The following is a 27,603-nucleotide window of genomic DNA, read 5'->3' as shown; positions in this document are numbered from 1 at the left end:
GTTAGACATGGTCGAAGAGTGAAATTTTCAGAGCTCATGTTAGCACACACTGTCACTGGTTTTGCTGTGTCTGTTGTGTTAACAAGAAGTTTAGGGCTGGCAGTGCTGTACCTCTCATTGGCACATTTAATTCACAGGAAAAGACTGCAATTAAATTATTTTAAGAGAAATAAAAATTTCCAAAGATTTTTAGCCTGTGCCCTTAGTTCATACATATGACCACCATATAGGCATGATTAGCTGCTTTCATAGTCTGTTGGGGGTCCATGGTCAAGTAACTGTTCTACATCCCGTCATGTCAAGATTGTGTCAAATCAGGAGCGTCCCAATCCAGCTCAGTAAGCTAGATTGTATAAAGAAGTCTGTTGAGGCCATGCATGTGCAGCCCAGGAATTCAGAGTTGTTGGTCTTATGAAAGTGGATTGCTCATGGCTCCCTTCTCTAGTGCACGGGTTCAAATCTAACCCAGCTCAGCATTAAGGAATACAAATACTATGCTGTGTCCTGTGCAGAAATGCATCGACAGTCTGAGTCCACCTCTTAATAAAGCATTCATGCCTCATAAGCTATCACCACATTGGGCATCTTTTTCTCAGCATGGAAACTGACCCGAGGAAGTTGCATCTACAAGCCAAGTGCAAAATGCATTAAAAGGTTTCCCTACTGCTTACCTCCCTACCTGTTCCATGGATAAGTAGGACTTATTCTCCAGGGCTGTCAATACAGGACTTTGTACCAACACCAAATTGACCTCAAGAGAGAGAATAAGAAAATAGGGTGATTAGTCTGTCAAATCACTCAGTGTCTTAACAAGTCCCTTAATAGTTATCTGATGCAGTAGAGTGTGATGAGTGCAGAAGAGCTGTGACCATCTGACATGTCAGCCCTACTCCACCTCATCAAGATTAATCTCCTTATAAAATTAAAATACACATATGTTTAAATAGCATTTAGTCTAAAGTGACTTCTAGCAGCAAGAACCTGCGAAGTGATTGGTGGGGAACTGTCCTTAACACCCCCCTTGTATTCTGCTGATGTGTTATAAGGCTGTCTAATCACATACAAGATAATACAAACTGAAAATGTTGTTAACTAAAAATTGATTTCACACTGGGAGTGACCAAAGACTTTTCCTAGAAATCTCTAGTGTGATTAGCACATGAGACTAGACAATCATCTCCCGCAATCAGTAGGGACGAAACTGTCAGTAGCAGTTTCCCCTGGTAGAGATAGTGAAACACAAAATTCAGTTTTTCATCCTCAGTGACGAAGGTTGGTGATTTTCTTCTCATGCTTTGCTCTGTCTCCACTGGTAATAAAGAAACATCAGTGTAGTATCCCAAGTTAGGCGGATTATGAAGAAGTTATCTAATAAAGAAATGGACCCAGATACTGCAGCTGCAGGAGAAGGAAAAAATGTTTAAAAACATTCTTCATGAATGATCATTTTCCTTTAGCTGACTTCACAATGAAGCGAACTCCAAGGTAATGTTTCTTAACTTTCAGGAAGTTGTACTGAACACAATAAAGGTGCAGCATATAATTAAAGTTTGGATGTATTAATTAGAGAATTTGAGAGCTCAGTTGGAGATAAAAGAGTAGCAGATGTGTCAGTGATGAAAAGTTGACATGCTTTAGATAAAATTTAAAATCAAAAGACTATGAACCGTTTCATGCTCTATTATTGCAGAATGATTCCTTAGTTCAAAGTCTTGCTGACTACTTAACACATTCAGTTTGATCATTTGGGGGCATTGATATACATATAATTTTTTCTTTCACATCTTTTCTCATCTTTCCTCCTTCCCCAAGTAACTTTTGTGAAGATATAGTACTCTATATGGTATAAATATTTTATACTGTATAGCCTAGCACTGTTTGGTGGCTTTAACAGGCCGAGTATCTTTTATAAATTCTTTGTAAAGAAAAAAAATCTCTTCTAGTTTTTTGTTTTTTTCCATCCAGGATGTGATACGAACAAAAGCTAGGGCAGCATTAAAATATTGATAAAGATATTGACTTTATTTTAAAAAAAAGTCTCAGTAAAATCTTGCATGCTTCGAACTTGATATTTAATAGTGACATTCTCATTTCTTTGTATTTATTACTAGCTTAGAAGCAGTTTTACATCCTGTGGAGATGTATCGATGGAGGAAAAATAATGAAGTTAACAGTTCTGGAAAAAGCAAATGAGAGACTCAATCTGCTGTGGATATTTAGTCTGTTAAGCGCAGCAGGAACTCCCCCCTTCCCCATCAGAATTTTCAAATATAAACGTAGGAAAAATGACACAGCACCGTTGTCTGTCTTTGTACATAGCAAATTGTCCTCCTTGTCATAGGAAGTTTGTGGTTTGTTTTTCTTATAGCTCTCCCATTCCATCTCTATCCCCCATCAATGACTAATCTGTGATAGGTTTTTATTTTTTTTAGCATTTATAAATGACAGAACAAGAGAGAAATTTCAGGCCAGAGTCCTTCTGCTGGCATAAGTCTGTGTGTAGCTCCATTGCAATCAACGCAGCTATACCGCTTTACAGCAGCTGGGTTCTGTCTTTAAAGCCAGGTGGGAAATTTGCCCCCTGCTTTTAGGGGAATAAAGACCTCAAACAGCCATGCTGCTTTTCAGTGTCCTTGTTTCTCTCTTATCATTGTTGATCATTGTTGTGTTCTGCTTGTTTTTCTTAATTTGCCTTTTTATTTTCCTTTTTATTTTTTTATCCAGATCCCCCCACAACTATCCCTCCTCCCACAACAACCACCACCACCACCACCCCTACCACCATCACAGGTATGGTACCTTCATAACCATTGGAAATGTCCTGAATGTGTATTGTCTTTTATGTCTATAAACAGAAGCCTGGAGGGGGGGAAAACCAAAAAAATATATTTATTTTTCATAATATACAATTCATGTACTGGTGTGTTTATCATCTCAGGAAGTTGGACAGTCCTTACTGCAGATGTTCTAGGAACATGGAAACTGACATGTCAGACATGACTGACAGTCCATTTAGTCCAGGACTGCTGGCTAATATTGGATACTTCAAATGAAGGTATAAACACCCCTATAGTACATCTAACACGGGGAGCGGGTGTTAAATATCTTGCTCACCCCAGTCGATATCAATTTCTGAGCTATTTATGCCTGGAAGCATGAAGTTTGTTTGTAACTTTGTCCAACTGGTGTGATTACAAGTGCTATTCTTATTCATAATGTTTCATCTAGTTCTGAAACTTAACAAAACAAGCTATCTACCTCAATATCCTGCAAGAATAACACCACCACCTAGCTCTTGTATATGAGCCCACCAGTCAATTATGCATATTATTCTAATATTAAAAAGAATATTTTGTTCACTTTTTTTAAGTTGCCTTTTAATTTTGAATTCCTATTTTCCTGTATTCTGGGACCAGGTAAATAGGAACACCCAACTGTCCATAATACATCACTCATTATTTTACATCCATCCATCCATCATCTCACCTAAAGCTCCTCTTCACAATAACTACATCTGTCTTCCCAGTCACTTCTCAAAAGGGAGGTTTTTCTGATTTTTTTCCCTGCTCAGCTACAATACTCTGCTCATTTTCATTGCCCTTTCCTGGATGTTTTATTTCAGCTATATTTTTTTTCTAGAGATAGAGGTGACAAAGTGACCACAATACTAAAGATAAGAATGTACCATCAATTGTCCAGTGGCATATTATTTCCGGTATTATACTCCTTTCCCTTCATAAAGCAGCATAACGTTTTATTTATATTTGTGACTACCATTGTGCCTTAGCCGACTTTAACTATCCTACATTCCTACCCCTGCTCCCATGTGATTTTTACAGCTAAATCAGAACTCATGGGTGTCGACAATTAATTTTAAACCTTCCTTCCAACGTGCCTTAACATGCTCTTGTCCCAGTGTATTTCATCTGTCATTGCGTTGTCCAGATTTTGCCATGTCACTGTCTTCCTCCTTCCAGGTCCACTGTCTACCTCCTTACTAATGAACTTCGGAACATGCTGGTATTAACTTTTTCCCATCTCGAGACTTGGCTATTTATTACAGTTTTTATCTTTTAACGACTTTTTATTCCATAATATGTCTTAACCTCTCACCTCATTGTGTCAAAGTTTCCTTCAGAGCCTTTTGTGGGGAGACTTCTTATCAAATGTCTCTTGGTCTAAAGGAATGCTGTAACTTGGTGGTTCTTTATACACTGTTCTGTTAATGCTTTCAAAGAGCCATTGTAACCATTTACAGTTAACTTACCCTTACAGGAACCAAGCTGCTTTGGTCCTATTACATTATATTCATGTCGTGCATTGTAATACTAATGATTTTCTCATCTCTTTGCGCTAGAAATGAAATCAGTATTGCTAGCATGTCATTTTGGGGCTCATTTTGTATAGATGGGTACTCTGCGAAGCTACCCTTCCACACTCAACAGCGTAGCTGTTTCGAATAATAAGTTACATGTGGTTTGTAGCTCAAATGCTTTGATCGTTGCTACCATCCAAGACTATAATAAGGCATCTTAGGCAACCTCCATGCTGATTCAACAGAGTTCTCCAACTTCTCCTTTTGGGTACTCCTAGCTTCCTCACTTTTTTATTGTTTGTTTGTTAATTATTATTTTTAAATAAGTCACTCTTCTGGAAACTAAATATCACTGGCTCTTGGTATGAGTCCCTCTTAACTGATGTTGAACTTGATTATATTATATCCATTCATAGAATCATAGAATACCAGGGTTGGAAGGGACCTCAGGAGGTCATCTAGTCCAACCCCCTGCTCAAAGCAGGACCAATCCCCAACTAAATCATCCCAGCCAGGGATTTGTCAAGCCTAACCTTAAAAACTTCTAAGGAAGGAGATTCCACCACCTCGCTAGGTAACGCATTCCAGTGTTTCACCACCCTCCTAATGAAAAAGTTTTTCCTAATATCCAACCTAAACCTCCCCCACTGCAACTTGAGACCATTACTCCTTGTTCTGTCATCTGCCACCACTGAGAACAGTCTAGATCCATCCTCTTTGGAACCCCCTTTCAGGTATTTGAAAGCAGCTATCAAATCCCCCCCTCATTCTTCTCTTTCTCAGACTAAATAATCCCAGTTCCCTCAGCCTCTCCTCATAAGTCATGTGTTCCAGTCCCCGAATAATTTTTGGTGCCCTCCGCTGGACATTTTCCAATTTTTCCACATCCATCTTGTAGTGTGGGGCCCAAAACTGGACACAGTCCTCCAGATGAGGCCTCACCAATGCCGAATAGAGGGGAACAATCGCATGCCTTGATCTGCTGGCAATGTCCCTACTTATAGATCCCAAAATGCCATTGGCCTTCTTGGCAACAACGGCACACCGTTGACTCATATCCAGCTTCTCGTCCACTGTAACCCCTACTTCCTTTTCTGCAGAACTGCTGCCGAGCCATTTGGTCCCTAGTCTGTAGCGGTGCATAGAATTCTTCCGTCCTAAGTGCAGGACTCTGCACTTGTCCTTGTTGAACCTCATCAGATTTCTTTTGGCCCAATCCTCTAATTTGTCTAAGGCCCTCTGTATCCTATCCCTACCCTCCAGCGTATCTACCTCTCCTCCCAGTTTAGTGTCATCTGCAAACTTGCTGAGGGTGCAATCCACACCATCCTCCGGATCATTTATGAAAATATTGAACAAAACCGGCCTGAGAACCGACCCTTGGGGCACTCCACTTGATACCGGCTGCCAACTAGACATGGAGCCATTGATCACTACCCATTGAGCCTGACAATCTAGCCAACTTCCTGTCCACCTTCTAGTCCATTCATCCAGCCCATTCTTCCTTAACTTGCTGGCAAGAATACTGTGGGAGACCGTGTCAAAAGCTTTGCTAAAGTCAAGGAACAACACGTCCACTGCTTTCCCCTCATCCACAGAGCCAGTTATCTCATCATAGAAGGCAATTAGATTAGTCAGGCATGACTTGTCCTTGGTGAATCCATGCTGACTGATCCTGATGACTTTCCTCTCCTCCTAGTACTTCAGAATTGATTCCCTGAGGACCTGCTCCATGATTTTTCCAGGGACTGAAGTGAGGCTAACTGGCCTGTAGTTCCCAGGATCCTCCTTCTTCCCTTTTTTAAAGATTGGCACTACATTAGCCTTTTTCCAGTCGTCCGGGACTTCCTCCGATCGCCATGAGTTTTCAAAGGTAACGGCCAATGGCTCTGCAATCACATCCGCCAATTCCTTTAGCACTCTTTGATGCAGCGCATCCGGCCCCATGGACTTGTGCGTGTCCAGCTTTTCTAAATAGTCCCCAACCACTTCTTTCTCCACAGAGGATGGTCACCTCCTCCCCATGCTATGCTGCCCAGTGCAATAGTCTGGGAGCTGACCTTGTTCGTGAAGACAGAGGCAAAAAAGCATTGAGTACATTAGCTTTTTTCACATCCTCTGTCACTAGGTTGCCTCCCTCATTCAGTAAGGGGCCCACACTTCCCTTGACTTTCTTCTTGTTGCTAACATACGTGAAGAAACCCTTCTTGTTACTCTTAACATCTCTTGCTAGCTGCAACTCCAGGTGTGATTTGGCCTTCCTGATTTCACTCCTGCATGCCCGAGCAATATTTTTATGCTCTTCCCTGGTCATTTGTCCAATCTTCCACTTCTTGTAAGCTTCTTTTTTGTGTTTAAGATCAACAAGGATTTCACTGTGAAGCCAAGCTGGTCGCCTGCCATATTGACTATTCTTTCTACACATCGGGATAGTTTGTCCCTGTAACCTCAATAAGGATTCTTTAAAATATAGCCAGCTCTCCTGGACTCCTTTCCCCCTCATGTTATTCTCCCAGGGGATCTTGCCCATCAGTTCCCTGAGGGAGTCAAAGTCTGCTTTTCTGAAGTCCAGGGTACATATTCTGCTGCTGTCCTTTCTTCCCTGTGTCAGGATCCTGAACTCGACCATCTCATGGTCACTGCCTCCCAGGTTCCCATCCACTTTTGCTTCCCTTACTAATTCTTCCCAGTTTGTGAGCAGCAGGTCAAGAAGAGCTCTACCCCTAGTTGGTTCCTCCAGCACTTGGCACCAGGAAATTGTCCCCTACATTGTTGTTTAGTGGCTTGATCCTATTGCTGATGCTTACAGATTTTGTTGCCTCACTGTTTATTCGATGTTCTGCATTCACCATTCATGCTTTGATCCCGAGGCTGCTGCAGCACCCCTCACTATTCAATCTGTGCTCTTACGAGTTGGCTTTTATAGCCGCACACATTCTTAGTCCTTCCCCAACAGAGTTGCTTAGATCAGAAATCTACCAGCTCCCCCGCCCCTGTGATCCAGGCTGTCTTCACGGTTTTCAGGGTCAGTCGTTATTCAAAATGCACATAGCACCGCTGATGTGCTAGCTGGCTTCATCACTGTGCCTTCCCCTTCTCTCAAGTTTCCCTACTGTCCTTCCTCTGTAATCTGCCTAATCCCATGTAACATTCCCTGTCAGCTGAGCCTGCCCTTGGAGCATTTCAGGGAAAAGTTATTGTAATGGCCTTGGGCCCTGATGATGATCCTAATAATCTAAATATAGCTCCGCGGATTTCTCTGACAGTTCACTTGTGGTTGACACAGACACATCAAGATCGTAAGATCTTCTTCAGACTCTGAGAGAGATCCACATGCCTGGTGAGATCTGACAGCCACTTATAGTGGGCAAGTCATGGGTATCTTATGATTCTTACAGCGATCAAACACCCATTTTTGCCTGTTCCTGGTGGTAGAATCCCCTCTCCCCTTACCTATCTAGTGAGTGTAACAAGGTGGGTTCCATCTTCTGAGGAGGATTTATTCACTGCTGGAGAAGTGATCCTCCTCCTCTGTTGGAAGGGAAAATGCTTCTAAGATTCCACCCCCCCACCTATTCTTCCTTGGTAATCTTCCATCAAAACGCACTAGCTTCCTTGACCGGAGGCTCAAATCTGTCACTTCTGTGGTGGTCCTGCTGTTCTAAGGTGTAATTATACTCTTAAAAGTGACTATATAAGAAGTGCATAGTTGGGTTCCATGTTTTGTCTCAGTGACTTGCAGATTGAAATTACTCCATTTACAAGTGAAAAGGTAGTTTTCTAATCGCTAGCCCAGCAAAAGCACTCTGGGATCTGGAAGGTCAAGGTGGACTCTTGCTTTCTACGCATCATGACCAGTAACAGGGAACCTACAACAGGAATTCTGTTAATCCATGTGAGGTGGTCCAGAATGCCATTTCCTCTGCCCCTTGCTATACTGGTTTTGCAGTGCTAAACGTCTGGTAAAAATTAAAAACAAAAAAACAAAAAAAACTTTTTTCACTAAAGTAACCAGTCACAGGATGAAATAGGCAGGGGGCAGATGTATTGAGTAAGAAGAGGGGCCAATATTGTATATAATTACTGTTCTGACCATGGCCTCATTTGAAGTCTCTACCTGAATTAGCTTTAAATGTTTTATACTTATGCATCCACCAGTTAAGCAGACTTTGCCTCGAGGCTCAGTCTCCGTTGCTTCTGACATACGTATACATATATGTATATCGTCACATACGCCACTAGACTATCAAGCAAATGCATACTCTGCAGTCTGCCACAAACTGGGTGCCCCCATGCCAAACCTTTGCTGCTTAGCAGCCGTGTGAAAAGGACCCCAGGTACTCTGGTTTCTAAAACAGAGCTAAAAAACATGTTTAAGCAGTTTATGCTTAGCCATAACCCTCAGCAGTTAATCTGGTTGGTTTGACCAATGTGCATGGGACCAGACTGTGTTAGTGACATTGTATTCTGTTCTACTCTTATCCAGATCACTAGGAGCTTTTCCATTGACTCTAATGAGGGCAGAAATAGGTCAATTGTGCCAAATTCCTTGGTTTCAGTGTGGACTTTCTGTTTGTCTCATTCAGTTGCTGGCCTCTCCACTTGAGATCTGAGGCCACCTTACAGATGTACTTTAACCTCCTGAACCAGGAGTTGTATATTTTCTCTCAGCACAGAATGCCTTTGTGCTAATGACCAAGCTAGCACTGAGGTGTTGTCAAACTGAAGTTGCTACTGGAACAACTTTGTCAAATCCCTCTCTTTGATGGATGTGATCTTGCAGAGTTAGTGTGTCTTAGCAAGCAGCTATCTATGTATTTATCTTATCCTGAAGGCTCAGTATCTGCACTCTTGGAATTTAACATTTGCTCCTCTCTCCAGATAGATTAAAGGTTATGGAACTGAACATTTGCAATCTCCATTTCTACAGAGACTAGACAGTCTACTAAATTTAACTGGAAACCCAAGTCTGACAAATGGATATAAAAATTAATTTCCACTCTTCCCCTGCATTGTTTAGTTCATTGCAGACCCTGTTAACCTTAAAGCTTCAGCAGCCAAACACCAATGAGTAAGTTCCTACAGTTTTATACTGAAGTTTATCTTCCCTTCTTTCTAGTAATGAGTTTTGCAACTGAAATCCATTTACAAACTAGCATCATTGCAAGAATTATGTACAGCAGTGATATAGAAATACTACTTAAAAGCCTCAAGGGATAATACATAACTTCTAATTTTATTGCCTCCAAAATACTGAACTGTTCTCATATAGCAGGGGTGGCCAAACTTACTGACCCTCCAAGCCACATACGATAATCTTCAGAAGTTTGAGAGCCAGGGCATGTCTGCTGGGACTCGGGGCCTCAGCCCTGCAAAGCGCATCTGCCAGGGCTCAGCTTCAACCCCACTCCTGCTGAAGCTCCAATCCCCAGCAGGCAACTCCCTTGGGGCTGAAGCCCTGAGACTCTCCTCCCCGCATGGCAGAAGCCCGTAGCCCCACCATCCCAGTCTGTTTCGCAGGGGGAGGTGTGGGAGACTCCACGAGCCGCACTTTAACTGTAAAAGAGCCACATGCGGCTCTCAAGCCGCGTTTTGGCCACCCCTGGCATATAGTCTGAATTCTGGTGATTGACTTTGTTCAGAGGTGGTAGTGTTCCTTTTTTTCATGCTTAGTCTTCCACCCAAACCAATTATAAGCATTTTTAAATGGGATTCCTCAAATCGGGGGAGATTTTATCTCAATTATACTTCACCTTCTCTCCCTTCATTCCCTGCACAAGCTGGGGGCACACTCAGCTGGCATCACATGGAAGCTGAGGGCAGTTCTGCCAAGACCCGTCTTCATAAGAAAAATGAGCTGTGTTCGAGAGAGTTTTCATTTGCAAAGCACCTATTCTCTGCATTTAAACTGGACTCCTTACTAGATGCCCCCTCCAATGTAGAGTATGCTTCCTGATTCAGGTGCTGAAGATACTTTGAGGGCTCACTTTTTCTACCGTAAATAAGAATGGGCGTGGGTGGGCCCATTTGCGCATGGGCAGGTTCAGTAGGTTCTTCAGCCATCATTTCCAGTGGCAAACACCCATTTTGATTATTCATATAAAGCCAAATATACTAGGCAGTGCTGTACAGCCATTACAGGAAGGCAAGCTTTCTACGCCAGAGAGCTTGCGTCGCTATAACAGACAATATATTTTTGTTACAAAATATGGCCCCTGTTCTGTACAAAATTCCTCCCCAGCCTATTAACAATCCCTGTTCAGTGCTGCCCCCTTGCCAGCCCTAGATGACAACCTAAGGCAAGACTTGGCATGCCTTCGTTGTCCAGTCAGTCCGCTTCCTGAGCATAAGTGTCTCACTCTCATGCCTGAGGTGACTGTGAAGGCCGCTGGCATGGACTTGACCTGATCCGTCAAGCTGACCTCTGAAAGCAGTTCTGTAGTGCTGTGGGGAAGTCATGGGGCGTCCAAAAGAGCACAACCTTTAAACCATTTGCTTTGTCTCTGCTGCTTTGCTACTTCCGATTTATCACATGATGGTTTGATCTTTTCAGTATCTACACTGATTTTCTGACCATCCTTTGGCATTTCAGCTGTTATCACTGGCAAATCCTTTTTTATCATTTCAAATTGTCCTCGTGGACATTTGTTCATTAAGATGTACACTGTGATATGGCAGAGCAAACTGCATAATTTAAATTGCCACTGGAGTCCTCACTTGAAATACTTTTTTTTGGACAGCTGTTATATCCTGGGAGATAAAAGTTCTTTTGTTTTTTAAATCCTTCTCTTTGGGCATAATGTAGTATAAAAAATGGTCTGCCTTTTAAAGAATATTTTACCCTCTGTAGGGCTAATTTTCTTCCACCTCAGCACATAAAACAATTAATTGTGTAACTGCACAGTCATGTTTGTTTCCTCCTCTGCTGTTGACACTTGCGTGTAACATAGCAGCAGTTTTAATGGAATGTGGGATGTACTTAGCATACTTCTAGGGAATCCCTAGTGTTGCAGATTACATGTTTGAGCATATATCTCATGGATGTTCCTTTATAACTTGCACAGAGACCCAAGTGAAATCTTGGAGCAATGTCAATTCATCGCATCCTGCAATTCATCGCATCCTGATCCTGGACTGGCAGGTTTCATAATCAGATGACTTGCCTTTAAAATAATTGTGAAGTCTTTTTAAATGTATTAAAACATTTCTTTAAGATAAAGGGATGCTGGAAGTTTTAAAAATAAACACATCTTTATTGGTGATACCATAGATCAGTGGTTCTCAAACTGTGGGTTGGGACCCCAAAGTGGGTCACGACCCCGATCTTATGGGGTTGCGAGGGCTGGCGTTAGACTTGCTGGGGCTCAGGTTACAGGCTCCCCACCTGGGGCTGAAGTCCTTCGGCTCCCCCCACCTTGGGGTCGTGTAGTAATTTTTGTTGTCAGAAGAGAGTCACAGTGCAATGAAGTTTGAGAAACACTGCCATAAATGGTTAAAACCAAATGGTAAAAATAGAATGAACTTTTCAGTTTTTCTGCTGCTTTTAAGTTTAAACATTATAAAGTAAAATTATTAATCTACTTCCAAATCTTATGTAAATGTTCCACTGTTTAGATTGCAAACACTGGAGGAGGTTGTTGAAGTAGAAATTAAGTATTTTTCATACATTTTTCACTTAAATGTTAATGTTTTATTAGTATTCCATGTTGTGAAATTTTAAATATGGGGACTAAACAACTTGACTGTCTTTATAATAAATAAATACAAGGTAGGTGCTGCCAAACCAGGGACGACTTCACACTTAAATATTGTCTAGGCTAAAGCTACAGTGCTGGTGCCTAAAAATGCCAAGGATTTCCTTCTCTGCCAGATGAATTCCTTTGAATAGCGTTGAGTTCCTGTCTGAAAAAACTCTCTTCCTGAAGGACAGGTTAAACTTAGACTCCAAAACTAAGTGAGTGGAAAAACTTTTTTCCATCTTTGCGTAGGTTTCGAATATAAAAATGGGAACTCTTGTATTCGTTAACTAAGAAAAATGTTGCCCCATTTTAAAATTGGAATTTACATCCTAGAAAACTCATATAAAATGAGAATTTTATTCCCACCACAAGTTTGTCCTTCTCCTGATTTCAGCTGCTAGTGTGATGAACTACAGCTGCCTGGGATTTATTCCAGGAGTAATCCAAAAAGATTATGGGTGGGAAGTATGCCGTAAAAGGCATTCTTTGCTGAAAGGTATTTTGAGCAATAGGTTTGTGGGAGGTTCAAAGATCATGTGGATTAATGGGGCTACATATGTACAAGTGGATGTGGAAGCTTCATGCCTAATCGGTTACTATAGATGACACTTTGTGATGCCAGTACTGTGGTTCAGATGAAATTTAACGGATAAATGGAAAACTTATTTCTTTCCCATGAACTTCTACAATGAATGATGGTGATCAATTCCAACCGGGGCTGGGCAAACTACAGATGGCCCCAGCAGCAGTTTTGTCTCCTTTCCTGAATGCTGCTTTAAAGATGCAGCAGTGTATACAACTTGACATTTGAAAATCAGAAAACACTAATCTCAAAATAAGAGCCTCACAGTACTCTTCTGTTGTTGTAAACTTGGAATGTGTACACACGCACACAAAGCCAGGTGTTTGGTGCCACGCAATGCTTCACAAGCCGGTACAGAGATTTACACCGCTTAGTCATTCCTTTCCCCAAATTATTTATTGTACCGTTCTTGGTGTCTGTAGAAGCTTCCCTGTGTCCCTGATAAAATGTCAAGTTAATTTACCGTTAACATCATACTCCTCTGACATTTTCATCCAATATGTGACCACATTAAAGGGAAAGAGGAAGAGAGAATAACCTACATGCTTGCAAAGAAATAACTAAGCCAGTCTTACCCCACTGCTCTGTCAATAACAGCCAGAGCACTTTGATGTGTGTGTTACTCATTTGTGATGAATAAAGTACTGCAGCAATCATTTTTACTTAATTGTGCATCTGCAGAAAAGTTGTCTATTTTGAAGCAAGAGGACTGATGGAAAAATTATAGAACTGCTTATTCCACTTCTCCAAGATATAGTCTAAATATCTACTTAGTATTTTTGTTGAATTCAAAATTCACAGGGCTTCTCCATGACTGCTGGTATATCTAGTAGCTTCCAATATCTGTGCATGCTATAGGAAGAGTCCTTATTCTAAAATAATAGCTACTAAACCCCTTATCCTGCAAAGAGAGGAGCATAGGCAAAGGTATGGAACCCTTTTGACTTCAGGGAGCTCTGTGCAGATTCTCTTAAGTTTTCTTCGCAAGGCTGGGGCCTAAGCGAGAGTGCATATCGTAGGGCTTTCTGGAATAAGTGTTAAAAATCCCAGACCAAGTTGCAGCACCAGTTCTAGAATTCCACCCTCTCCCCAACTACACAAAGCTACTTGGCAGATTCTGATTTTTTTTTTTTTTTTGTGAAACATCTGGTCTCCAAATGAAGCTGTCTCAGGGGTGCAATGCTGCACACCTCTGCAGAAGCTTTGAAGCCAACTTGGAATTATTTTACAAAGAATGATCTTATAGTATCAAACATGGAGTCCATTCATCATTCTTCTGGGAAGACTTTAGAGATAAAGGATGGCTGCAGCTCTGCATTATATGTAGGCTTGAATTCACCCCATCCTCCCTCCTGCCACCATTGAGTTTAATTGAAGTGTAACATAAATTAAATGAAGCTAGGCATTAGGTCAGTGGAAATTAATAGAAGATTTTTTCAGTATTCCTTTTACTATCTTCTGTGGATTTGAAAGAAACCAGAAAATAATGTTCTTTTCATTTAATACAGAGCATTCATTACTTAGGGCATTGCTGTAAAAATGGTAACATCAAGGGAACTCATGCTTGCCCTGGCCTTCTAAATGTGAAGTAATCTGAAAAAAGCAGATGTAACATGATTTCAGCGAGTCTGCTCAGAGAGCCTAATGGCTCCTTTTTTTTACTTTAATTAAGGAAATAAACTAGAAAGGAACTATATTGTGTTTGTGCTGCTTAGTTGGTTTAAAGTAAAGACTGGCACGTGAAATGTGTGCAGTTGAGTCTTATGTGCACTTTTAGATGCTACTCTTCTGTCCATTTCTAGTATGGGGTTTGTTTTTAAAAAGCCCCAGCGAATCTGTAGCTTCTTATAAGATAGTAACACTGCAGTTCAATTGGAAATAGAAAAAGCATTTTAAGTTTATGCATTTAATTTTGTTCCTGAGATTTTCATTTATGGTGTTCATTCTGCCCAAGACTATGGACTAATTTATGGATTAGCTTTAAGCCCTCAGTCTGTCACGCTCAATGAACAATTTTAAGTTGGAGAGAAGCCAGATGAAAGAATTAGAATGTGCCACGGCGGAGCGCTTGTGCCACTGTTTCAACTAAATATTGCCCTGCTGCCTCTGGGACCGTGCATTTTAGTTAAATGGTGGTGTCTAAAGGCTTACGTGTTGCCCGTGTCTTCCCGTTTTGCAGATACCTTCATATTCTACCACAGCATAATGTGTATTAGAGGGATTAATTCATTCAAGACCTGTCCACAGTGAACTGAGTGAGTCCTATGACAAATACTAAAAGGAAGTCAACGTTAAGTGAAATATGCAATTTTATATCAGCAGAAAAATTCCTTTCTGGGATACCATGTTTGATGATACTCATAAAACAGTCATCTAGTGCAGTGTCTCTTTCCAGGCTACTGTACCCCTTTCAGGAATCTGATTTGTCTTGTATACCCCAAGTTCCACTTCACTTAAAAACTACTTGCTTACAAAATCAGACGTAAAAATACAAAAGTGTCACAGCACACTACTACTGAAAAAGTGCTGACTTTCTCATTTTTACCAAATAATTATAAAATAAATAGACTGGAATATGAATATTGTACTTACATTTCAGTGTACAGTATACAGAGCAGTATAAACAAGTCATTGAATGAAATTTTAGTTTGTACTGACTTTGCTAGGGCTTTTTATGTAGTCTGTTGTAAAACTAGGCAAATATCTAGATGAGTTGATGTACCCCCTGAAAGACCTCTGAGTACCCCTGGTTGAGAACCACTGATCTAGTGTACATTGTATTATTATGGATGTGTGGAACTGGAAAGGCCATTGGATTGTTTTTACTACCCCACATAAAACAATTTTAGCTGAGCCTTACTAATTAAAATCCTATTCTTTGTTTTACCTTGAGGTTAACAGTGCTTTTACTCCACCTCAATATTTTGTTTTCTTCTTCTTTCTATCCTCTGTGCTCACCTCAGAATAGAAAACATCCAATGTCGGCGCCATAGGATAAATTTCATTTTCATAAAATTTTATCACCCATCACTAGGGGACCTGATGGAATGCCTGCTGAAGTCATTGAAGACTCACTCCTTGACTTCACTGGACCTTTAAACTAGAAACAATAACACACAACTTCCCTTCGGCTCGATAGGAGAAAATATGATTTCTCCCTCCAGAGTTTGGACCATAAAGTTAATCAGTGGGGTAACATGGTTATCCTCAGTATGAAATAAAACTAAAAGTGGGTAACCATGCTAAAATCCAGAGGACTATTTTTAAAAACTAGTCAACCCGTGGTAAAATCATAAGATATTCTAGCACTAGCAGCCCGCACAGTCTTTCCTGTTACTGCTATATTTCTTCTCTTACACCAAGCAGAACAGTCGTGTTCTTGAGAGTGATTTATACACCATTTTGCATATACTCATTAGACTCGTACCAAAGGAGCATAGCAAAAGGCTAATTTTCTCTCTCTCATAATGCAAAATAATCTGCTTTAAGTGTGTGTTTTAAACCTCTGAACATGAGATCATTCCTCCGCAGTGCAGCATTGTACGTACACTGTATGTATAAAATCCTTGTTCTGAAAGAAGATGGTGGAATTGAGAAGGACCTCCAGAAAGCGTATTCTAAACCTTTAACTGGTCTGTTTCCTGCTGTAATCATCCAATCCATTTGCTAATCATAACTTTACCATTCCAGCTGCAGCAAACATGTTGTTTGACTTGGATATTTGTTCTCGCTTATAAACTGCTTGAGAACTTTATTTTTGTAAGCTGTTGGTCTCTGTTCCCAGAAGAGGAAGCGAGATGCACTGTCCAGTTCACACTGTTTCTTGACTAATATCTTTTCCAGCATATGAGTACAAGGTTGCTTCTAGCACAGTTTTATTCAATCGTAATGCTGACATAACTTTTTTTATTTCAGGAAGACAGTAAATTGACTGTTTGTAGATGCCAAGATGGTATCTCAAGAGTTGACAGTTCTGTAATTCTTTCTAAACAACGCTCCCTACCCCCACCTCCATTTTCCCCTTCACCATTTGCTTGTTTAAAATGAAGCATTATCACAATGCTGCTTCCAAAAAAATAAAGGCCTACTCTTGTTCTCATTTTTGTTTTGGAAGGCTTCCATGCTGCCTTCACCAAAGTTCTCAGCATGAGAACAAGTGCTAGCATATTAACTACATGTTAGATTTGATTGCCAAGATAAGAACAGTATATGTTGGCAGTGGGAACAGATTAATGATGGCTTGATAATCTGTCATGCAAATCTTGGTGTAGAGTTTGTTAAATTGTGCTTTTTTTTTTTGCTTTGATATATAAAGCGTGCAGACTTTGAATCTGTAAGTATTGTGTACTCCTTGTGTGATTCTCGTCTTCACTGATGGTCCAGAAATTCAAACATAGACTGTCCTTAGCTAAATTACAAAGGAATAGCCCTTCGTGCTTCCTGTTGCTTATTCTGAATGTGGAAAGACTGCAGTTCCTATGGTTTTGAGGAGAGCATGTTAATTGAGGGGGAACGCCTATGTGAAATTGTGTACTGTAATTATAAAACTAAACTTCCTGGCTAGTTTACAGAAATTATATGTTTTAGAGTGCTGCTCTGCACTTTAACATACGCTTTTATTCATTTAAACATTGCCTTTATAGTCCAAATGTAGTCCTTTGAAGCCCCTTTCTGATGTGAATGACCACATCTGTACTTTACTGAGAGTTTGAGGATATTTTTGTAAATATTGACAATTTACAAATACATTCTGAATAACCAGCCTATTATAGCATGCAACCAACAAATGCATGTAGTAACAATTTTCTGACCCATTCAGCATAGTAATGGGAGTGAAAGTAGAACCAGGTGTAAGTCAACAAATGGAGATAGATTTTCCATTTACAGTGTTGCTGAAATGTAAATAGACCCAGTAGGATAGGGAATTTTGGGGAAGATAATCTTGTTGCCAGGACACTCAGAGCTGAGGCGGTAGGAAGTCCATCCAAAATACAGGTTGGTCTTTATAAACTGTCTATATGTTCAGCACTGCTCCTCTTCTCTGACGGAATGTGATTTAGATTGCAAAGCAGCAACTCCAAAAATATTTCAAAGGCCTTTAACAAAGCTTTGCAGTTTGATGTGAATCAATTTTTCTAAACCAATATATTTGAGGCTAGATGAAAACAATGCAATATATTTAACTTGTAACATGTGACACTCAGCCTCCTGAAAAATAAATGCTTTCATCAGAGCTTAGCAGAAAAGACTAAAAAAGGATCAGAGATCAGGCAGTCTTTCTCAGCAGAGGAATTGGTAATCTCCACTTGCCTTCCCAGTGTTCTGTGAAGACTTGTACTTTTCAATCAAGTGAATGTCTCATTGGTTCATGATTCATTAGAACCAAGCAAAAGGGCCACCTACAAATTTAGTATGTTTGAGTGAATGTGGTCTGTGAAAACAGTGTGCTAGTCCTCATCTCCCTGTTGCTCCTGATCAACCCTAAAATGAGCTGGATGCTGAAATTAAACCATGCATTATAGCACTTGTAGGTTTCTTGGCATCCAGCTGGAGGAGGGGAAACTTGAGGCTGATTGATTGACTTCTGATTGGTAATGAAGGACCTCAGGTGAACAGGCTGGAGGGGAAGATTTTAGTGAAGGCAATGTTTGAATGTATGAAACCATTTCTAGGCTTTAGGTCTCTGTCGTAGTTTTGAGCATCTGTGTTTTGTAAGTACGTAACCAAAGAGTTGACGCTGGTGGTGTTCCCCACATTTCATGTTCCCCTTAGCTCTTGACCACCCGTAAATATCGTCCTGGCAAGACTCCAGAAAAACAAAGAATTTACTGTTTTCCTCAGGCTCACAGCTTTTGAATTCAAGGCATGTACTTTAAACAGTGCAACTCACTTCAGATGCTTTTTGCCTTTCATTTTATTATTGCTTGTCACGCAATGTTCTTTGAAAGCTTGCTCATATATTATCTGTTCCATTTTTTTCCATTTTCCCTTTTTTTGCATGCTGTTCCTCCTGTTTCTTCCCTTCCTCCAATCCTCTGTTCCCGTGTGTAGACACAACGGCGACGACAGAACCGGCAGTTCACGGTTGGTATCACATTCCTGTTTATCTACTTTCTCAGCACTGCTGAGTGGCAAGGCAAGCTTGGGGGGAAGAAGGGAGGGGAGGGGGAATGTAGTCTTCAAGGGAAATCACATTTCAAGTGAACTGATCTCATAAATATAACATAATTTTTAAGGCTTGAAAGGACGTCTAGTCTTGTCATTTCTGTTGAGTTTAACCACCAATTGTTACAGTCCTAGACTAGCAGCAATTCCCAAAACTGAATGAAATGGCATGTATGTAAGAGCAGTACAAAGGGAGCGACTGATTTTTAGTAATCCTTATTACTGGGGTAATCACATCAAAGATTAAAAAGAAATCTGGCTTTTGAAAATATGAACTCAAGTTTAATTTTTTAAGAGATGCATAAAATTTTCAGTAGTGGGTTTTGGGTTTTTTGGGTTTTTTTTGGTTTGTGGAGAACTTGAATCCCGTAAGTCTGTTAGAGACAAGTGATATTTTTGATATTCTGTAGCCGTTCCACAGAAGACCCTCTCATCTCATAGATCGGGAGTAAAGTTTTCATCATCACCCTGTGGAAGAGCTTTTTAAAACAAACACCAACATTAACTCTTCTCATTGTCATAGCAGTCTAGCAAACCAATCCTTGTCTTCTGTTCAAATTAGTCTATCAGCTTGACAGCTTTTCTTGTTCCCTATTTTTAAACCATGTTCAAATATTCACTTCAGGCCAATACTCCAGCATACAAAAATCTTGACACACATTATTTATTTTTAAAACAAAATGACGCCAGCCTGGCAGTTCTAATGAATTCTAATCCATATTTTGGGGGAAGTAAAGGGATTAATATTAATTCTTTTTTCACTTTCAGCAACTGTTCCAAGTTTCACCCTGAAATTTGGTAAGCCAATACATCCATAATGTGGAATAATCACTTTCTCGTCTAGTGAGACCTATCTTTAGCAACAATGAAGGAAGGGGGACTGAGAAATTAAATGAATACGATGATGATAATAAACAATACAAAAAGGAGGAAAACAGTCCTTGTCCTGAAGAACTTGCAATCTAATTTACGATACATTTTTTTCAATTTGCTCAAGAAATCTTTTTAGGATGTTTTCATATTATTCATATACTGCCCACCTCCCCCTCTAAATTATGATGACAGACAGTGTCTGTTCAATGCTACACATTTTTAGAACTTCAAATAAAACTACAGGCAAATACAGATGAAATAGTACTATGGACTTTTGAAAAAGTTGGCTAAGTAAAATTCTACGACTGTAAAAAATGCACAATGGGAGATGTGCTGAATGAATTAACACTAGCTCTTTTCCACCTCTAATCTCTGATTCAGGAATCGACTGAGATACTAAATTTCAGATTCCTAGGATAGTGCACCATCGTGCCTCTGTTAATGTTGCTCCACCACACCCCAATCCTAGTCATTAATCAGTTTTATCCAGAATTTCCTGATTTAGTGACTCATTCCCGCCCTTCAGGCTTATTTCTGCAGTGTTCGTGAGTGAATGCTATTACTCTCTATTAGACATTTTAAAATTCCTCATACTTTCAGGTAGACTGTGGAATTTGAAAATATCTTGGACTAATTAGGATGACTAAGTTAGCAACAAAACGTGTAGCCATAAAGATTAGGAGTGGTATTTTCAAAACCACTCAGTGTCGGCCAAACGCTGGCTAGGAGTTTTAACATGGGCTTCCCAGGCGCAGAGTTAGGCCAACACTGAGTGCTTGTGAAAATCCTACTTCTATTTCTTTCCTACTCCACAGGCATCCTGTGATCACGGGGGATCTCTTTATATTTAGCCTCTATTTACTTGCTCCTCCTTTCCTGATCTCATTATCAAAGGCTCTGTGCTACAGAGGCCATATCCCCTGGCAAAAGAAGTCTGGACATGTGCCTTTACAAGGCTAGTACATACTACTCCTTGAATAATTGGAGGTCTCAAGAGAAATATAGGGAGGCTGCATGAGCTTTATCAAGTGCCCTGGCCGCTGCTAGGACAAGAGCAAGGCCAAGACTGGGTCTTGAATTTCAGTCCTCCTGCTAATAGCACACTCAGCACCTACTCAGATCACCAGACAGGTCCTACTGCTCATGCAGTTTAAAACAAAATATTTGCAAGACTTTTCCACCTTTATTTTACTATATCTACCAAGTCATAAGCTTGAGACTTTCCTTAGAAACCATTGACGATATTAGAAACATCTGAAATGGAGTAGGATGTTGCAGGAATACTCATGGCTTGACTTTGGAGTAAATCAAGTTCTTCCTTTTTTTATTTTCCTTTTACCCATGTGGCTTGATTCAATACTAAACATAGCAAATTGTGTGAAACCCGCTCACCGTAACGATTTTAGGTTACTGGGTTTTCCTGATGCTTGATCAGCACTTTACAGCCAGAGAAGAGTTGATGGATTAGAGGCTTTTACCATTTTAATTCCTCTTGATACTAAAGCAAAAATAAGAAACTAAAAAACATTATGGGGATGCCATGTCTCAAACCTTAGGGATCTGTATAAGAAAAGCTTAATATGTCCAGTTTTAGGATACCTGGTTCATATAATACCCAAAATTTGTATTAACACATCTTTTTTGGTGTCTATCTAAAATCATAGCCATTTGCAAGTAAACCTGTTCTCTGTGTCACTGTGGGGAGAGTTAGAAGGGTCTAACAGTCCATAAACTAGGACGAGTAAACTATACCAAGGTTGACATCTTCTTTGTCTGAAATAACACTTTCGTTGATCTCTGGGAGAACCTGGGCTACTGGGAGGGAGTGTCAGAGGTATCAAAATGAAGTCATTGAATCCATAACTGTTGTGAAGAGTTGCTGTGGGTACATTTCAACAGTTGAAATGTTCATGTTGCCGAAGGAAATCCCACTGGAACACAGTTGCAGCAAAATAACAAATATTTGTTAACTATACCTACTAATAGCTTTAATTATTTAACTGTTTAGGGAAAGCCCTGGGAGGGCTCTATTATACCAAGAAGCACCTGTTTTTCAGTTTGTTAATGTACAAGTGAGAGAGTTGTCAGGTTTATCACAGACACAACTTGAATGACAAGATGTGCTAGACAAACTAGCTGTGACAGTCTTTTCAGCCTTAAAAATGTACCTGAACTCCACAATAGCTCCCTCTTAAAGGGTTATTTTCCCATGAAGACTCTTGGGTTTCTTTCCAAGCTTGTGTTGCTGGAGTGTGTATGGAGTATACCGGATGTTTGTGTGTTGGCCATTTGTTCTTACCAAGCCAAGTGAGCATGTACACGAATGATTAGAAATGCATGGGCATGATATAAAACCAAATGGATTTTCTCCAAAAAAACGCCTAAAATTAATTAAAAATTTAAATCCAATAGATTGGTAGTAAAGAAAATGTGAATGTAAGAGTGGAATTTATGGCTTGTGATATATGTACAAAACTACGATCTCGGAAAGGTTTTTTTGAGTGATTACAATTTTTGGAGTGTATCCTAGAGGCCTGGAAAAGAGGAGCTGTGTGTGTGTGTGCGTGCGTGCATGTGTGAGTGCGTGTGTGCATGTAAAACAACAGCCGAAAAAACCCTGCCATTCCTGTTTTCTCATGGTACAGAATTTGCAACAGTCATGCATGAGTGACTTAAAGCACGAACTTTTATTAACTCTTCTGTTTAAAAAGGAAAGCTTGACTAAATTTTCTTGTGCATTTTTTTCCTTTCTCTGCACTGTTCATTATCAGAACGCTAACCGCATGGTCATGGCTGGCAGTAGTGCTTGGGTTTCTGCTGCACTGCAGTAAACTGGTTTTACTGAAAAAATTAAAAAATCCGCTTTCCCTTTTTATTTTTTCACTTCATAGGGCCAATGGGGCTGAAGCTCCCCCATGCATTTTGAAATCCCAATTCCCTGCACCAATAGAATTAACGCGAGGGTTGAACATGGTATAGCCATGGCAAAAATAATTAAACATCTAACCCCATAGACTTTGGAGAACAGGCCAGGTCCATTCCCCCAACTCCGCATCTGCCAACATCTAAATTTATTTGCTTTAACAGTTTAAAGTCTTTCGTTCTATGGTAGGCTTAGGAGCTTAGCCTCGTAGGTCATCTATCCTTTAAGCAACTTCTCTATATAATTGTCCAACTCATTCTTTTACCGCCTATATAAATAAAGCATGTATCTGAGGTCATGCTTTTGTTCATAATGCACTGTGTTGCCACAGCAAAGGCAATATCTGAACTTTATAATTTTCTCAAGTTCATACCTCAAGTCAGTTTTAAACAAGCGCTAAACCAGCTTAAAAAATAAGATAAAAACCAGCGCACATTGTACTTCACTACAAATGGCACATCCATTCTACGTGTGTACATATTTAACTGATTTAATATTTAACATATTTACATAAAAATGACATTCAGAAACTGTAATTCAATCAAGGGATCCTGCTAACAGCATACACGTTGCAAAAGCACACCCTGAAGAGGCTAATGAATGGAAGAGAAGTTTTCAATGGCATTTCAGCTATCATCTTTACCATTTTAGTGCAGACTGAACTCCCACGGCTAATACCAAGGAAAGAAATTGGTTGAAAAAAACCCCTCCTAAAGCTGACAAAGCAGGAAGGCAGCATTTCATAATAAAATGTCTGTGACCGCAACATCTGATTAGAGGGTGGGGGAGGAAAAAATATTATCCACCTCAACATGGTAGATGTTCATGCTAAGGAGGGAAATAGGTAATTGGTAGCACATGAGGGGGTTTTGATGTTGATGGTAACATAAATGGCCAATGTGTTGTTAAGTTACTGTTTCCTTTCTAACAGTCACCCACTGTGAAAATCAGGCTTAAGATGGCATCCCAAAGTGAGTCATCTGAAAGCACTCGCCACTTTTGAAAATCTTGGCCATATAAACAGTCCAGTAAAGAACAATCTCATGCTGGCTTCTGTATTGACATAAATGGGCAACGGTGGGCGCCTAACTGCTGTTTGTTCCATTTGAAAATTTTCCCCTTAATGTATAACCCTAATAGTAAATGTAATAATTTAAAATGTTACCTTGCACGTCCAATCCTTGGGGCAATTTAAATAAAACAACACAAAGAGCTCTACATATGTTTTAAGATGTCTGTCGACTGGTGTAAAATGATTAACATAAAATAGAACCCATAATTTGATATTTCCTGTCTTATAAGGAAAGAAAATTAATTGTTGCATTAAAAAATAGAGATTATTTATGGCATGCCACACAATGTTATTTTGTCAATATAAATCTGAATAAATAGATGGTATACTAACGTAATCACTTAAACATCTGTACCTGGAAGAAATGAAACTTGTAACTCGATGTTTTTACCTTTTTAAGTTTTATTTGGCAGCAAAATTGCATTGGAGTGAAAAGTTAACTTTCATTTATTTAAAGAAGTTGCAAAGGACTTAGCATACATTTTAATCAGAAATGAAGAGAGAGGACTTTAATAGTCGATATGAAAGTTTAATGAGAAAAATCAAGAAGTAATTTACCACATATCTAAAATGCCTCGCAACAGGTTTTAATGCTGTTTGGTGACATTTTTGAATGTACCAGGTGCAGGTAGAAACTGAATTGCTGAATGGTTACATTTCCTTTTAAAAAAAAGATTCTTTGCTTCATAAAAAATGCAACGTTGCCCTTTTTTCATTATTGAGAAAACGAACTTCCCTTTAAGTGAAAGAGAACATTGTACAGATGCAGTTTTAGTGAGATAAAAATTGAATGGCTGCTCTTCAGAGCACAGGTTTGCATGTCTAATTCTTCTGAGAGTCAACTCTAATTATATTTATACAAAGATGATCATATTACAGTAAAAACTGTGTAGCTTCCTGAAATCTAACAGTGGTGCGAAAACAAATTTCTTGCCATTAATCTAAATGGTTTTCTACGTTAGTAGATAATTCAAGCAGTAGATTCCAGATGACGTGGTGTATTTTAAACACTGTCATTGAAAATGACAGTTTCATCTCTAATGAAATGACAGTTTCATCTCTAATGAGGTGTATGTTGACTGCTGCTTTCTACTGGGGAAATTTTGCAGATCAACAATATTGTATAAACATCTTGATCTTATTAAAAAAAAATACCTCCCTACAGTCTTCCTATACAGTCTTCCCTCTCCAGTCAAAAGAGAACTTGAAGTAAACACAAGCTCTAAACTCCATTTTTGCCATTCCTCAGTACCAACTATCCTTTTTGGAGCATATGTAAAGTTCTTTGATACTCATTGGGCCACGTAAATGAGAGGGATTAACTTTCTAAGATTTGCAACTATATTGTTACGGTACTTTTTGTTGCCCATTTATAATTATTATTTGAATAACGGTAATGTGTCTTTATACAATGGATAAAGTCATTTCTGCAAAAGAACACTTTCAACCAATGAAATCTCCGGAGACTTGGGTATTATTTCTGCTCATACAGCCAAGGCCCTGTCCACTCTAGGAAAGAGCAGCAATCCGTTGTCAGCAATTTTTAGGTAATCTGGTGCTGGCCATAGTTTGCCTTGTCCATGCACGGCCAATGTGGTCAGCAGCAGTTCAGCTACAACCATACTATTTCTTAGTGTATATAAATCTGAGTGTACATTCTTTGGCATCCAGTCACTTGCAACAGCAGTTTATTACAAGTACCAGTTTACTTCATTGCACTGGGTGTTCTCCCTTAATTCAATAGGTTTCTTTGACCTTTGGATACTTTATTTGTGCTGGCACTTTAACAAAGTAGTAAAGAATAAGACTGTCCTGGCTGAACTAAATTTTCTATGCTTCCCGTCAACCCCTCAAAAAACTTTTTTTCAAACACACTGAAAAAGGATATGACTGTTCAAACCAAAGCTAGTTGGGTTGTAGTGGTAGCTTGCAATAGCTCTTAATATTCAAAGGTCACAGAAGGGGTTTCTCCTGCCTAACTGCTTTATCAGCTTTGAGGATACTTTTCCACAAACAGATCAAATTTTGAAATTAAAAAGAAAATCGTTTTCCGTATCAGATTTTTTTCACTGGAGATAGAACCTGCCATCTGCTTGTACAGCTGTGGTGCCGTTTTGAAATATGTTCGAGTGATTCCACGTGTCCATTCCACTGTAGGTGCGCGTCTCATGCACAGTTGTTGAAGATTTTTTCCCCTCGGCAGTACCCCTCAGGGTAGTGCAAGTGCCATTTGGTGCTTCATGCCACTGCACGCAGGGACAAAGGGCCATGTGCCACCGACCCCACTTCGTCACTTCCTCCTGCTAGTGATGGTTGTTGGAGCACCATGCTGTGTATCTGCAAGCCTCCCTCCTTTTGGTGTGTATCGTAGCTGTAGAACTAGTTTTGAAGTCTAGTGTAGTGTTTGTGCATATTTAGAATAAATTTAGGGTCGTGTTTTTCTAGAGTAGGGTTCAGAGCCTTGTATTGGACTAATGCCTCTGTCTCATGTATCAAGTCTTGTGCCAGTGAGCAGCTCACACCCCATCAGTCTTAAGTGTCTGGGAGAGGCGTAGGTGAGTGACAAGTGTCATGTTTGTAAAAGGTTCAAAGCCCAGTTGAAAAAGGATCGGGCTGCCAGACTCAAGTACCTGCTTGTGGAGTCTCTGCTTTGCCTGCCCTTAGAACTTCCCACTCTGAATGTGTCTGAGCACGTCCAAGTCACTTAGGAGTGCTCCCCCTGTTAGGAGTCCAGAAGCAGATGCTCATTGCTAGTACCCAAGAAGAGACAATGCGAGTCTCCCAAACACTCTGTATTGGGACCTTCGAAGTCTATGGTGAAGGCACTTGAGCAGAGACAGAAACTCGGAGGTGCTCTCAAAGAGGAGCCATTCCCAGACACAGTCAGTAAGCCAGGAGGGATTGCTGACTCCAGAGGCTGGGACAGGTCCATTACAACCAATCCTCAAAGGACCAGCACACCTTTCAGTACCATAGACTCCGGAGCCCTTTCTGGTGCTGTCTACAGCCAAGGCTTTCGAGGCAGCCAGAGAGTTGCTTAACCTATCGGTGGCAGCTTCCCCTGCTGTTTGGGTATCACGCCTGGTACCAGGATTGGAAGCACATGTTCCCAGGGTCCTAGTTCCAACCCCAGAGCACCATTCAGTACTGGTGGCTTCTGTAGTTGTGGCCCCTCTCCATAGGGCTATATCTAGTGAAAGCCAGTGATGATCTCACCGGCACCCTCATCTCTAGACTCAGAGCTGGCCTCCCCGGCCCCGATAGGGTCAGCTCCACTGTGATCTGAGGTAACGGAGTCCATCTGATCATGTGTGTCTTACCCTAAGCATGCCCAGCAACTGCAGTGGGGTGCTTGCCCATCATGGTACTGGTCACAGCTGCAGCACGCTAAGGACCAATGGCCTGCATACAGCTGGGCCCTGCCTCCATATCAATGGCCCTTTTGGAACCCTGGGGGCTTCCTTCCATGTTCTAGAGTCTCTTCGCTCCCTTCCCACCCTTACACAGCACCTAGATGCTGGGAGCATCTGCAACAAGGTCAGTCTTCCCTCCTCCAGGGTCATGCAGGTGGAGGTGAATGCTCAGGACTGTCCTGTGGAGGAATTAGACGAGGGACCTCCTCAACAATCCTGAGCTGCCTCCTCTTCATCATCTGATGAGTGGTAGTGACTGAGCCAAACTCTCACCCTCCTGTTGATTTCAGAGCTCACTGAGACTTTGTTGAAGAGGGTGGCTGCAGCTCTGTATCTCGAACCAGAAGATGTACAGGAAAGGTCATGCACGCTTGTGGACATTTTAGCCTCTGGAGGACGCTCTAGGGTAGCTCTCCCTATTCATGACACTATCCTGGAACCTGTCAAGGTTTTATAGTAGACCCCATCTTCCCTGTCAACCACTGCTAAAAGGATGGAGAGAAGATATGTCCCTTCATGG

General features: G+C 40.5%; 1 protein-coding gene across 7 annotated transcripts in view; it reads left to right on the top strand.

The window, feature by feature from the left end:
• Positions 1-27,603, top strand: part of CADM1 (cell adhesion molecule 1) — a 289,423-nt gene that overhangs the window by 241,953 nt on the left and 19,867 nt on the right. For 2 of the 7 annotated variants that reach the window (XM_073320757.1, XM_073320758.1), the window contains exons 8-9: positions 2,725-2,790; positions 18,689-18,721. The exons of 1 other annotated variant lie outside the window; for it this stretch is intronic. In XM_073320757.1, coding sequence (XP_073176858.1) covers positions 2,725-2,790; positions 18,689-18,721 — 99 coding nt within the window. Of the gene's footprint in view, positions 1-2,724; positions 2,791-18,688; positions 18,722-19,570; positions 19,636-27,603 lie in introns of those variants that run through there. 4 more of the 7 variants (XM_073320759.1, XM_073320762.1, XM_073320764.1 and 1 more) reach the window with 3 other exon arrangements.

Source organism: Lepidochelys kempii, chromosome 22 (assembly GCF_965140265.1).
Source record: "Lepidochelys kempii isolate rLepKem1 chromosome 22, rLepKem1.hap2, whole genome shotgun sequence".
Taxonomy (NCBI): domain Eukaryota; kingdom Metazoa; phylum Chordata; order Testudines; family Cheloniidae; genus Lepidochelys; species Lepidochelys kempii.
Note: the sequence above shows the minus strand (reverse complement) of the source record. Positions and strands in the feature narration are given on the sequence as shown.